General features: G+C 42.0%; 1 protein-coding gene across 1 annotated transcript in view; it reads left to right on the top strand.

The window, feature by feature from the left end:
* The window catches only part of C1H12orf75 (chromosome 1 C12orf75 homolog), a 33,127-nt gene extending 22,975 nt beyond the window's left edge, over positions 1-10,152 (top strand). The window contains exons 3-6 of the mRNA XM_048349504.1: positions 4,300-4,335; positions 5,483-5,562; positions 6,778-6,810; positions 9,439-10,152. Coding sequence (XP_048205461.1) covers positions 4,300-4,335; positions 5,483-5,562; positions 6,778-6,782 — 121 coding nt within the window. The 3' untranslated portion in view covers positions 6,783-6,810; positions 9,439-10,152. The remainder of the gene's footprint in view (positions 1-4,299; positions 4,336-5,482; positions 5,563-6,777; positions 6,811-9,438) is intronic.
* The last annotated feature ends 2,827 nt before the right edge of the window (positions 10,153-12,979 follow it).

Genomic DNA, 12,979 nt, shown 5'->3' with positions numbered 1-12,979 from the left:
TGTACTTTACTGCCCTGGCTGGCTTTGAACCACAATCCTCAGGTCTCAGCCTTCTGAGTACCTAGGATTCCAAGTGTGAGCCATCAGCACCCAGCTAGTAAATGAATTATTATAGGCAGGTTGATAAGTAACTCTTGGAAAGTTAAAAGTTCTATGAATGGGATGTTTTAAGTTCTGTGAACAATGATTTTCTTCAGATGTGCAGCCCAGTTATTCACCCAGTTAGGGCATATCCAAAGCTCAAACTTGAGAACAAGACAGGAATCCCAAAGACTTAAAGGTAAGGTTCTTGGTAAGTCTTGAGTGGTAAGATAAACTGTTACCAACCCCGTTCTGAACTACCACAGGATAATAATACCCACTTCTCTGAGCAAGAGACAGTCTTTAGGGAAATGAGCCCCCACACCAGAATCTGTGTGTGTGTACACGTGTGTGTGTATACATGTGTGTACATGCTAGGCTTCTGTCATCATTGGAAAAATACTATGCTCTGGCATCAGCAAATACTGTGTTCTAGACATGTCTCTTGTGACAATCCAGTCAGGTATTTATTGGAAATCCAGACCTGTATACTCCTGCTCTCTGATCTTAATTACTTCTTCAAGTAGTTCTACTATGGGCCACTCTTGGGCCTCACAGCAGCACTGGCTGCAGACAGACAGACCAGAAGGTGTATTATTTAAACTCCTGCCTGGAGCCCGAAAGCCTCATAGCGTTGAGGGGATGCCACTGACATGTTGGTGACCTGTTGATCTCTGGGCCTTCTTGTCCACAGGGATCCATTTCTGCTTTCAGAACCATTTCTCGTTTCTTATATGTGGCCTGTCCAGTTCTAGCAGGTCTGTAAGATGCTGTTCTTGGACATGGATGGACCATTTGGTTTGCTGCAGGCAGCTAAACCATGGATTTTTCCTTCCATCAGGAGATTTGCTTTAGACCCACTAGATTTTTTTTTCTGTTTGCCCAAATTATCTTGGTGAATAGATTCTACGGTAACTGCTGATTAGGACTACCCTTGTACTCAGGAAAAAAAAAGGAACCATGGAGCAGTTTGACAAGTTCTGCAAAGATCATGGTTCTGGCAACTGGTAGAGGTGTCTCCTAATGCTGATGAGGCAGATGAGGACTTACTTACTGTCTAGGTCTCCTTCTTCCTTAAGTGAGATGATAAGGAGTGGAGAGATGCATCTGGGGGTGATTTGTGTTTTTCCCAGCTCACAACATGGGGGAGTGGTGGTTGGCATGCCATGCTTGGATTTGGGTTCTGCTCTGTTCCCTTGATATCCTGTCAGCCTTTCAGAGGCTGAGTTTTTATTTTATTTTATTTTAGTTGTGGCCAATACCTTAGCTGCAGGATTGTGCTTAGTCACACAAGCAGGCTGCGAAGTGAAGCAGGAGATGTGGCCATCTTGATATCTCACGGGAGCTGTTTTAAAGCCTTTTGCATCTGTCTTCCTGAGAGGCAAAGTGGTGGATTAGACTGTGAAGCATGGGATTTGACAGTCAGTTTTGCTTGTCACTCTCCAGTATTGATGAATTCCTTGGCTCTCTGTGCTGTTTTCCTCACATCTGGGCTGTCAGAGCTGTTGTGAGTCCTAGCACTGAAGTTCCCTGCACTGTGACTGGCACGTGGGTGTTGGGTCTGCTTTCTCTGCTCCGGCTCAAATGCTTATTTTCTCTCTTATTACCCTCGTATCGTCCTCTCCCCTAACCCTCGGCCTGCAGGTCTGTCAGGGTGAGACGTAGGGGCGGCTCCGTCCTGGCGTGCACGCGACCCACATGGCAATGTGACCGCTATCCTACCCTGGGAGCTAACGTACATAGACCACGGAGTCGGCTTCTGAGAGCGAACTAACTTTATTGAGAGAGGGACAAGGGGAGATGATCGGGGGAAGGGGGTTGGCCAGGATTCCCATAGGCCATGAGCTGTCAGGTGACCTCCAAGGGGCTGGTCACTTGACCTCCAAGGGGCTACGTCACTCTGAGCGCGCCAAACCAGGGCGGGGCTGGTAGGCGCCAGGCTGGCTGCCAGCTAAGTTGGGGGTCTATTTGCCTGACCGGTTTCTCCGGATTCCAATGTAGAGAGGATGGAAGGGCCGCATTCCCCAGCTGGGGGAGGTGCATCAGGCCCCTTCCATCTAGGGGGGAAGATGGACCCCAACACGTGGGAGGGACTGATTACTTTTTTCTTTTGCCAGTCCTGGGCCTTGGACTCGGCCTGAGCACTGTCCCTGGCTTCCTTTTGCTCAAGGCTAGCACTCTGCCACTTGAGTCACAGCGCCCCTTCTGGCCATTTTCTGTATATGTGGTGCTGGGGAATCGAACCCAGGGCTTCAAGTATACGAGGCAAGCGCTCTTGCCACTAGGCCATATCCCCAGCCCCCTGATTAATTCTTTAAGTCCTTGTATCAGTCCTAGGATGAAAGAATAGTTGTGTGTGGAAGGAAGGAAGTAGCAACCTCACCATGGCGGCATATGTACTAAAGCAGGCTTTACAGCTAGTTTGAAGTCATTGCAAGTGACATTTTTATGGATTTTGATTTACAAAGCCTATCTTATCATCTAATAAGTACCACAGCTACACAACTATCCTGTGTAAAGTTGTTGATTCATTAGACTGGGGGGGCACACAGAGTGGATTTTAAGCTATTAGATTATTAGTAAGATATAATAGATTTAAAATAATTTATGGTTTTCCTTTTCCTGTATTTGGGGGAATTTAAATTAGTTTTAAGCATTTTTTTTATCCAACAAACATGATGGCGTTATATGTAACTTCAAATACAATTTCATAATAATCTGAGCCACTCATGACTCAAGTAAACCACTGTAGTATCTTGACTAGCTCATCATCATTTCCCCGTACTACTCAAGGTGTATAAATCCATTTTAACTGAACATAGTAAATAGCACTGTTAAAACCACATCAATAAGCCCCACACCATTTCTAATACAGCTGGACCTTGACACTGTGGAATTGAAGATCATTTAACTTTAACAAGAGGTGAAAGAAGCTGATAATTGTCTGGCAACTTTCAAGTTCTGTGCTAAGTTGGTGTGAATTAGATGTCAAGGTAGATTTTGCACTCGACTGGAGTCGGAGTTGTGTTCATGGCCAGTGTTCACTGCTGGATGATTGGCTGCCTGCCGGGAGGCAAAGTGATCTGCAGTGCGTGAGCTGTGTTGGAAGTATCCCCATCTTTGAAGTGAGAGAGCCACACCTAGACCATCTCCAATGTCGGACCATTCAGTGAAGATTCAGAAGATTCAAGAAGTCCTGTCTAGGTGCTTGTTTTTTTTTTTTTTTGGCCAGTCCTGGGCCTTGGACTCAGGGCCTGAGCACTGTCCCTGGCTTCTTCCCACTCAAGGATAGCACTCTGCCACTTGAGCCACAGCGCCACTTCTGGCCGTTTTCTGTATATGTGGTGCTGGGGAATCGAACCTAGGGCCTCGTGTATCCGAGGCAGGCACTCTTGCCACTAGGCTATATCCCCAGCCCCTGTCTAGGTGCTTGACTGGAGAATTAGAATTACATGTTGAAAGTGATGTGTGTGTGTGTGTGTGTGTGTGTGTGTGTGTGTGTGTGTGTGTGTTAGGCCTTTAAGAAAGATGTCCTGCTCTCAGAAATATACCAGCGATTTCTGGTAGAATGTACTCTTTCCTCTTACATTAAAAAAAAAGAATCTGTGTGTTTTGAAGTAGTGATTCCTCCTAAATGTTTTCTTTGAAGCAGCCTCCCCTTTCCTTATAGGTTGTATATTAAATGGCTCATGTTTTTAAATGAGAGGAAATCAAATTGGTATTAACTCTTTCTATATGAAGCGTATCTTTCCCTCCCCATAGTTGTGCCACTGAACCAAATCCCAGAGAGGACTGGGAGAGATGTTGAGGGAATCACCTGTTTGCTGTATCAGCCTGTCTGGGCTGGGCAACAGTCCTGTCCCCTGTCACCCATGGAGCAGGTGACACAGCGGAGAGAACTCATTTTTCCAAACACCTAATTTTTGCTCCTTTTCTAATCTCATTGCCTTAAGTTTTTTCCATTTGGCTTGGCAATAGGGCTTTTTTTTTTTAGGAATTTGCTAGATTTGCACATTTTGGTGAATTGGACAATCACCATGTTTGAGCATGTGAGTGATTGAGGAGAGCCAGGATACTCCGCTGTCGAAATACTTGATAGAAACACCTGAAACAAACAGGGCATTAACTCAGTGATTTCCTTTTCCTCCTAACCAAAAGCAAGGTCTCTCTCTGCCTATGTAACCACGTGGCTCATCAGAAATATTTTTGACCTTTTAGAACTGAAGAATCAGTAACGGAAGATGACAAGAGGAGGTATGTTTGCTATTTCAGCCGACTTGAATTTGCATAATTTGGGGGGAAACTTTTGGCACAGGCAATCCAGGAGGAGCACGAGATCTGAAAAGATTTTTGCCCAACACTCAGAGCCTCTGCTTCTTGGAAGCCAGCATGATTTTAGCTCTGTGCATCTGGCCTGTGTTGACTGCCCTACTGTGGTCTTTGGGGTTGCTGGTGCCCCCTTAAATGACTTTTCCCTCCTCACTTCTCAGCTCCCTGAGTCCTCTTCTGGTCGGCTCTCCTCTCACTTCTCCTTATTTGTCTGTCCCTCATTTTCTGTCTGTTCCCCTATAAGGAAGTGTTTCTGTGTGTGCATTTTCCCCTAATGCCATGGAGATCTCTGACTTCTTGATAAATGTTGGTTGTGGCACCTGCCACGTGCTGTTCTACTGATGTTTGTTACTGTACCAATAACAATTTCTGCTGCTTTGCAAGTAAAACATATAAAATGTCTACTAATTTAGTACAGATTTTTTTGGGGGGGGCACTATTTGGCTACCTTTTTAACATAGAGAAGCATCTATATTTTTAGTGACAATAATATTCTGAATTCCACTATTGAAAAAGCATGAGTTGGCCAGGCACTGATGGCTTATGCCTGTAATCCTAGCTACCCAGGAGATTGAGATCTGAGGATTGCGTTTTGAAATCCAGCCCAGGCAGAAAAGTCTGTGAGACTCTTACCTCCAATTAGTGAACAAAACCAGTCAAAAATGGAGCTCTGGCTCAAGTGGTATAGTGCCAGCCTCCAGTGAAAAAGTGAGGTGGGTGTGTAAGTCTCCGACTTTAAGCCCCAGGACTGGCATACAAAAAAAAAAAGCATATTTTTTAAATCTCCTTGGTGTCAATACTGAAGCTTGAACACAGGGTCCTGGGCGCTGTCCTTGAGCTTCATTTACTCAAGGCTAGCACTTTACCACTTGAGCTACAGCTCTATTTTCCGCTCTCTTTTTTTTTTTTTGGAGGGGGGTCTGTTAATTGGAGATAAAAGTCTCATGGACTTTTCCTGCCTCGGCTGGCTTTGAACTGTGATCCTCAGATCTCAGCCTCCTGAGTAGGTAGATAGATATAGATATATCTATTTATAGTACCGATTAAATCTGCCTGATTTCTTTTCTTAAAGAAACTATGGAGGAGTGTACGTTGGTCTGCCATCTGAAGCTGTCAACATGGTATCCAATCAAACAAAGACAGTACAAAAAAGTAAGACAATAGAGCATGTTTGTTTTTTCAAAATATTTTGTATGTTCTATGAAATTTATGTTCCTTCCTTCCTCACCCATCCTATGTATGATGTAGCATCAGTGAGCCATGTTGTAAGTACTATCGGTTCATCTTAAGCTTTTCTTGAACTCACCATCTACATGTTTCAAGGAATTCCAGAGTGAAGTCAGCTTCCATTTGTGGTTCTGCTTCATGGATAATCTCAATTTCTTGTTAATTTCAATGATAATCAGGCTGAACTTGAAAACTGTCATTGAAGTAAGGTTGTAGATTCTTTGTGTAGAACTCAAAGGTAATTTGAGCTCTGTAATTTGTTATAGAGATGATTAGCTGATATGCAGTCTGGTGATTAGGAAGAGAGAACTGCCCATTGCATAACTAAATGGAATGAGATTCCCTTTTCAGAGCTGAATAGTGAGTAACTATGTGGTAATGAAGTCTTCTTGAATAATAGACCCTTCTGTGACTGTGTATAAGCTGGTTTTTTTGCTTAAGTTTTTTTGCTTAGTTTCAAGTGAGACTAGTGGTAAGGAATTCTGGTTTAAACTGGTTTCAGTAGCCCAAATCTGTAATCCTAGTTATGCAGGATGCTGAGATCTGAAGAACCAGGCTCAAAGCCAGACAAATCCACTCACTAAACTTATTTTTAATTAACCTTCAAAAAGTCTGGAAGTGAAGGTGTAATTCAAGTGGTAGAGTGCCAGCTTGTGAGTAGAAAAATCCAGGCAAGAGTTTAAAGCCAAGAGTTCACTACCAGCCCACTACCAGCACAAAAAAGATGCTGATTTACTCCATGGTACAGTTTCACTTTGTAAAAATGCTCTAAGTAGTTATTTCACATGATTCTTTCTTTTTTTTTTTTTTTTTTTTTGGCCAGTCCTGGGCCTTGGACTCAGGGCCTGAGCACTGTCCCTGGCTTCTTCCCGCTCAAGGCTAGCACTCTGCCACTTGAGCCACAGCGCCGCTTCTGGCCGTTTTCTGTATATGTGGTGCTGGAGAATCGAACCTAGGGCCTTGTGTATCCGAGGCAGGCGCTCTTGCCACTAGGCTATATCCCCAGCCCCCACATGATTCTTTCTTTACTTCATGATTTAAGCTTGCAAACACACATGTATCACTACTGTGTAGTTTTGTGGGCAGTTGGATCATTGTTCGTTACATTGACCTCTAACTTTTCTTAATTTTCTCTTTAAGATTGAAATGACATTACAGCACAACAATTAAGAGGTATGGTATATTTTTCTAAATATTTTTACATAATCTGATGTGATCATGGTTGGTCTTTAGATATTATTGCTATAGATAGTTAATCTTGAACTTCACAGTTACAAGGCTGGGGTCTCATCTCTGGGTTCAAATATGTTTTATGAAAAAAGGTTAATACTCAGGTCAGTTATCTTTTCAGCTACTTAAAAAAATTCAATTTGTTACAAGTGCAGTTCATTTAATAAAACCAAGCTGTGAGGCTGCCTAACTGTGGATGGCTCATCTTTCTTGACCAAAACTTTGAGTGCATAGGACTAAAGTAATAGAAAAGGGAGAGACAAGAGATTCGGGTCGGAGTTAGATGGGGATCAATGTGTAGTGCTGGCAATAGCTGGGGGTTACGTGGTGTAGGAGGAGGTGGGCCTGAGCCAGAGCTCCATGGTGGTTGGTCATTGCCCACAGGTGCATTTGTGCTGGAGGCACTAGTCTCAGTTCACACGCAATGATTGGATCACCACCTGGTTCAGTCTTAAATCTCCTCTTCTGGAATGCCCTGTCTCCTATCACCTTTGGCAGTCAGACATTCTCTTATTGGCTAGGCAAGTTGCTTCTCCTTTGTGGCCCATTTCATAATCTATAAATGGTTAGATCTAATGGTTAGATGTAAGGGTTGTGGGTAAGACTAAATATGAAATACATGGTAGGTACTGTTACCCTCATGACCACCACCATCACCATACCACCATCATCATCATCATCATCATCACCACCGTCATTGCTACACCACTACCACCATCACCTCTACCACACAATCACCACTATCATCTCCTTTACCACCATTATCTCTACCACACCATCACCACTACCCCACCATCACCTCAACCACACGCTCACCACTACCACACCATCTCCTCTATCACCATCACCTCTACCATTACCACCACCACTACTGCAACATCATAACCATCATCACCACTCTACCATCACCACTACCACCACTAATACCACCATCATTATCATCACCACCACTCTCACCACCATCATCCTATTATTCTTGTTATATAAACAGAACCCAGCCAATGGCAGACCAGAAACAACACTCTTTTGATATGAAACTAACTTCTTACTCAGGCCTAGCACGGAGCTGGTATCTGGGCTGGGCTTACAGAAGAGGCTTACAGGTGGAGATTAGTAAGCTTTTCCCCACTGAAAAAGGAGAAACAGTGAAGCTTCACCTCTTTCAGTTTCTTCCTGACAGAAGCCACAGCCAACGCTGGGTGGTAGCAGTTCTTCAAAGGCTTTCTCATCAAGGGAGAGCATTAAGGCTGTTTATTCCCTAGTCCCCATGACCACCGGGTGTTGGATTTCTTGTTGAGAATTTGTCGGAGATTTTCTATTTCTAGTATTTTAATAGAGTTCTACCTCCCCACGAGTCCCAAGTTCCCTGCCAGGTTTGCCCTTTGCAGAAGTACTTTTATTATTTGCATAATCAAAGGTAGGGTAGTTGAAAGAAAGCTGACGTCACTGTTTCCCCTCCTGGAAAGAGAGTATATCTCAAAAGGCACAAGCCGGATGTTCAAAGAGGGGCTGGGCGGACACTTATCAGGAGCCTGGGCAGCTCTGCTGTATGCCACACCTCAGGTGAGATTCTCTCCCTCTCACATCCCTCATGGGAGTGTTAGACAATTGACTGTCCCCTCAGTCAATTGACTGATCCCCAGTCTGGATCTAAAATGGGCTGCTAATAATTTACCAGTACTGGGATGAAGGCAGCTCACATAACTAAGATACTGGCCAAAACATTGTTTTTTCACTATTCATGGACAGAAATGTATTTTTATTGCCATCCCTGAAGAGGAAGATTATTATGAAAAAGACCAGCTATACCTTTTGACCAACTTGTAAATTCTAAACTGAATTGTAAATTGTAAACTGACTTGTAAGTTCTAAACTAATTCAGAGGCCAGAGTTCAAAGTTGGTTTGGCAGGGTTTTTTTTTTTTTTTTTGACCAAGTTAAGGAATAACTTCAGAATCTCTTGAAATTATTATTTTTATTTTTGGTGGTACTGGAGCTTGAACTTTAGGTCCTTAAATTCGCAAGGCAGGCACTCTGCCACTCAAGCCATGTCTCCAGCTGACATGACTTATCTATCATGAAACACATGAGTAGGTTCTTCTATGCGTGGCTCCGGGATGACAGGCATGGCCACAGAGATGTGTGGGGTACCCGAGCACAGAGCTGCTGATGTGAGAGTTCTCAGATGTCCACAGATGGACCAACTCTCATCAATTCTAATGATGAGGATGGCTCAACCTGCCCAGAGTTCCCATATAGAGAAGGCATGGAAGTGTGGCTCAGCAGCTGGTATTTTTTTTAGCTTGGTGCATGCAGCTAGGGCTGGGTGGGCTGTTCCTCAGGCCGCCTTTAATTGTAAGTTTATAAAATCTCTCTGTACAACAGCATTGTGCTGACCACATTTCAACTGAATGTTGAAGTTTCACCTAAATAATGGGCGGATGTTGAATGCTTTACTTAAAAGACAGTCGGTCAGTAATTTATAGGTTTAAAGCTGAAATATTTTTAAAGATCAAAATTGTATTTTGTTAGGTGTGTTAATTCTGTTCTCTTCTTTTTGTTCTCTTCATAGCTTGCTCATCAATTTGGAAGGAATCCAGCACTGGGGACGTTGTAATGTCGCGTAGATCTTTCCATGGAAATTCTAAACTGTTGTCCCCAGGTCCCTCTCCCACAGTCTTCAGTGGGTAGTTAAAGCAGTGAGTACAGGCTGAAATTGATTAGACAGAGAAATTAGTACAGGGAAATTGATTGATTAGACAGAGTGCTGGTCTGTGGAACTTTCTGCATCCCACTTATGGAAGACGAGCCTCTCCTGAGGTCTGTGATTGTGCACCTGGGCCTCTGGGTTCCACAGCATTTTACACCCCGGTTGCACAATACTTCACAGAAGTCATGTCTTTTCATTGAGACTCTTTTGATAATTTTTATATGACAAAAATCCTTATTATGTTGGTAAAGTAAGATAATAGGGAACTATAAATGAATTGCCCTAAAGTAATATATTTGTCGTCTTTCTCTGTTTCTACTTTGTATTAATTTTTAGCTGTAAAATTGGGAAATGGATTCTTACTGCTGTCACATCCCTGTTTTTACTGTTTGGTTTTCAAATTCTGTTTAAATCTCCTTGATTAGAACCAGTGTATCACACTGCAGTATTTAACAATAACTGAATTAAATTTGTATGCCAAATGCACATGTTGACTAAAGTCCTATTTTATTTACTCAAAGGCTTATGCTACTCTAAATATTTGATAGAGAGTCTCCCATTGTACTGTTAACGTAGGATTGAAGATTAGTGAGGAATCTAGAAAGTTCTTAATTTGCTTATGATAGGATGTGTATTCCTGCTGCAATGTGAATGATCCAATTTATCAATGTATTTCAACAATTAAATATTTTTTTCCCTCTTTACCTGGATTTCTTTAGTTATTTTTCAAAAAATACTTTCAAAGAAGCTACGTGTGTCATAGTCTTGCATGTATACAGTATGTCAACATAGGAAAGTCAGTCTTAATTTTTGAACTATTATGAAAAACCAAAATATTTTCCCCAAGGTAAAAAGCATTTACTTGAATATTTGGTTCATGTGGTAACCACAAGGCCATCCAATTAATGAAAAATATAAAAAATAAAATTACTAAGAAGCTATGAAAAATTATGGGAAACCAGCAGGGTATCTCCTTAGGAATAATGAAGTGATTGACTTGGACAGAATTTTAATTTTTAAATAGCTGACCAGGCATCAGTGGCTCACACCTGTATTCTTTTTTTTTTTTTTTTTTTGCCAGTTTTGGGGCTTGGACTCAGGGCCTGAGCACTGTCCCTGGCTTCTTTTTGCTCAAGGCTAGCACTCTGCTATTTGAGCCACAGTGCCACTTCTGGCCTTTTCTATATATGTGGTGCTGAAGAATTGAACCCAGGGCTTCATGTATGCGAGGAAAGCACTCTTGCCACTAGGCCATATTCTTAGTCCTCACACCTGTATTCTTAGCTACTCAAGAGACTGGAGATCTGAGGATTGTGGCTTAAAGCCTGCCTCTAGGCAGATAAATCAGAGAGGCTCATCTCCAATTAACCACCAAAAGCTGAAAGTGGAGGTATATTTCAAGAGGCAGAGGACCAGCAACTAAGGGATAGCACACAGGCCCTGAGTTCATGTCCCAGTACTGGCACAATTTTTTAAACTACCTTTATGAGGGTGTTAGAATTGTAGTCCTGTAGTGTACAATTAGAGTTCTTGTGTGTCCTTGACTCACCCCCCCAATGTTTATCTCATATAACCATAATGTACTTGCTATAATTGAGAAATTAAACATAGATGAGCTATAAACTGCAGCTTTTAATTAGATTAAATTAGTTGTTCCACTGGTGTCTTTTCTTGGAATTCTACGTTTGCATTCTGTTAACATTTGCTCTTCTCATCTCCTTCTCTCCCCTCCCTTGAAGACATTTTCTTAGCCTTCCTTTCTTTCTTTTTGACCTTGATACCTTTTGAAATCTACTGCTTAGAAATTTGGAATATTCCCCCTTGATTTGAATTTCTCTTTCTTCTTATGGATATTACAGAATTTTGAGAGAGGAACATGGAGACACAATAAGCCTCTCATCCCATTGTATCATAAGATCTCAAGAGTTCTAACTTACTATGGGTGATACTAACTTTGATCACTCAGTTAAATGGTGTCTCCACTTTCTCTGCTGTAAAGTTTCTGGTGTTTCTTTTCTAGCTTCAATTCATTTTAAGAAATTCACCAAATTTAGAGCACAGACAGAGAAATTAAGCTCTACTTGTTGGAGAAAAGAGTATCATGAAATTTCGAGGTATTTGTTAAAAGTGTCCTGATAATAAATACTTTGGAAGAGATATCTTGAGGCCCTGCCATTACTCTGTGAAGTTTGGTCCACTGATATTAGTATCTGTCCTTTGCTCTTGCTGTGACCTGGGGCTTGAATTCATGGCCTGGGAACTATCCCTGATCTTTTTTGCTCAAAGCTATTGCTCTACTTCTTGAGCCACACAGTTCTGTTTCTGGGTTTTTGGTGGTTAGTTGGAAATAAGAGTCTCACAGACGTTACTGCTTTGGCTGGCTTTGAACCTCGATCCTCAGATTTGAGCTGTCTGAGTAGCTAGAATTACAGGTGTGAGCTACTGGTGCTCTACCCCACCTCTGTTTTTTATTTAGCCCTTTCCTTCTATCTGTGTTATTGGAAATTCTAAGAAATATTGGTCCTTTCTCACTCATTTACTCATTTATTTAATCATTTATTTGCATTGGCTTGGATTTAGGGGTATTCTGTTATTTGGGTTATAATCTGGTATTATTAGTACTTTGTTGCTGCAGTTTTTCTGTCTTTGAGCTTGGCACTGGTAGTTTATGCCTATAATACTAGATCCAAAGGATTTCAGTTCACAGCCCAGGCAGAAAAGTCCATAAGACTCCATGTCTAATAATCAGCCCAAAGCAGAGCTGGAGGTGTGACCTAAGTGGCAGAGTACCAGTCAAGCAAGCATGAGGGCCTTTGTTCAAATCTCAGTACTGCCAAAGAAAAGTGAATTTTATCTAGCTTTTGTCACTGCTTCAAACTATGATCCTCAGACCTTATCTGCCTGACTAGATGGACTGCAGGTGTGAGCCATTGGCACCTGCCTTGAGTTGACTCAGTAATGAGCAGTTTTAACAAATACAATTCAAAAGTTAGTTATACATTCTTAAAGCTTCATCACATTTCATAATAAATGAATACTACCTTCCATATTATGACAAGTCTTAGCCTCCCTCCCCCCAACTAGGTGTCATTTAAATGTAGAGTCACATGTGTTAATACGCCCACCCACATTCCTCTCTATGAAGGATTGCAAGAATATTGAAAGTCTCACAGAGGAATAAACTATTCACATGAAGATCTTTCAAAAGAACACGAGAGATTAGTAGAGCCTTAAAAACCCCTGAAATATAAGGGTTTAAGCCCTTTCAAATGGTATATTCTTTGTTTGTTATGATACTAGGGATTGAACTCCTGGTCCCATGTATTCAACCACTTGAGCCATGTCCTCCAGTCCTTTAGCTTTTTCGTTTGTTTCTCAAATCAAATAAGTCTCACATTTATCC

The sequence above is a fragment of the Perognathus longimembris genome, chromosome 1 (assembly GCF_023159225.1).
Source record: "Perognathus longimembris pacificus isolate PPM17 chromosome 1, ASM2315922v1, whole genome shotgun sequence".
Taxonomy (NCBI): domain Eukaryota; kingdom Metazoa; phylum Chordata; class Mammalia; order Rodentia; family Heteromyidae; genus Perognathus; species Perognathus longimembris.
The sequence above is the reverse complement of the archived record's forward strand: the minus strand, read 5'-3'. Positions and strand labels throughout refer to the sequence as shown.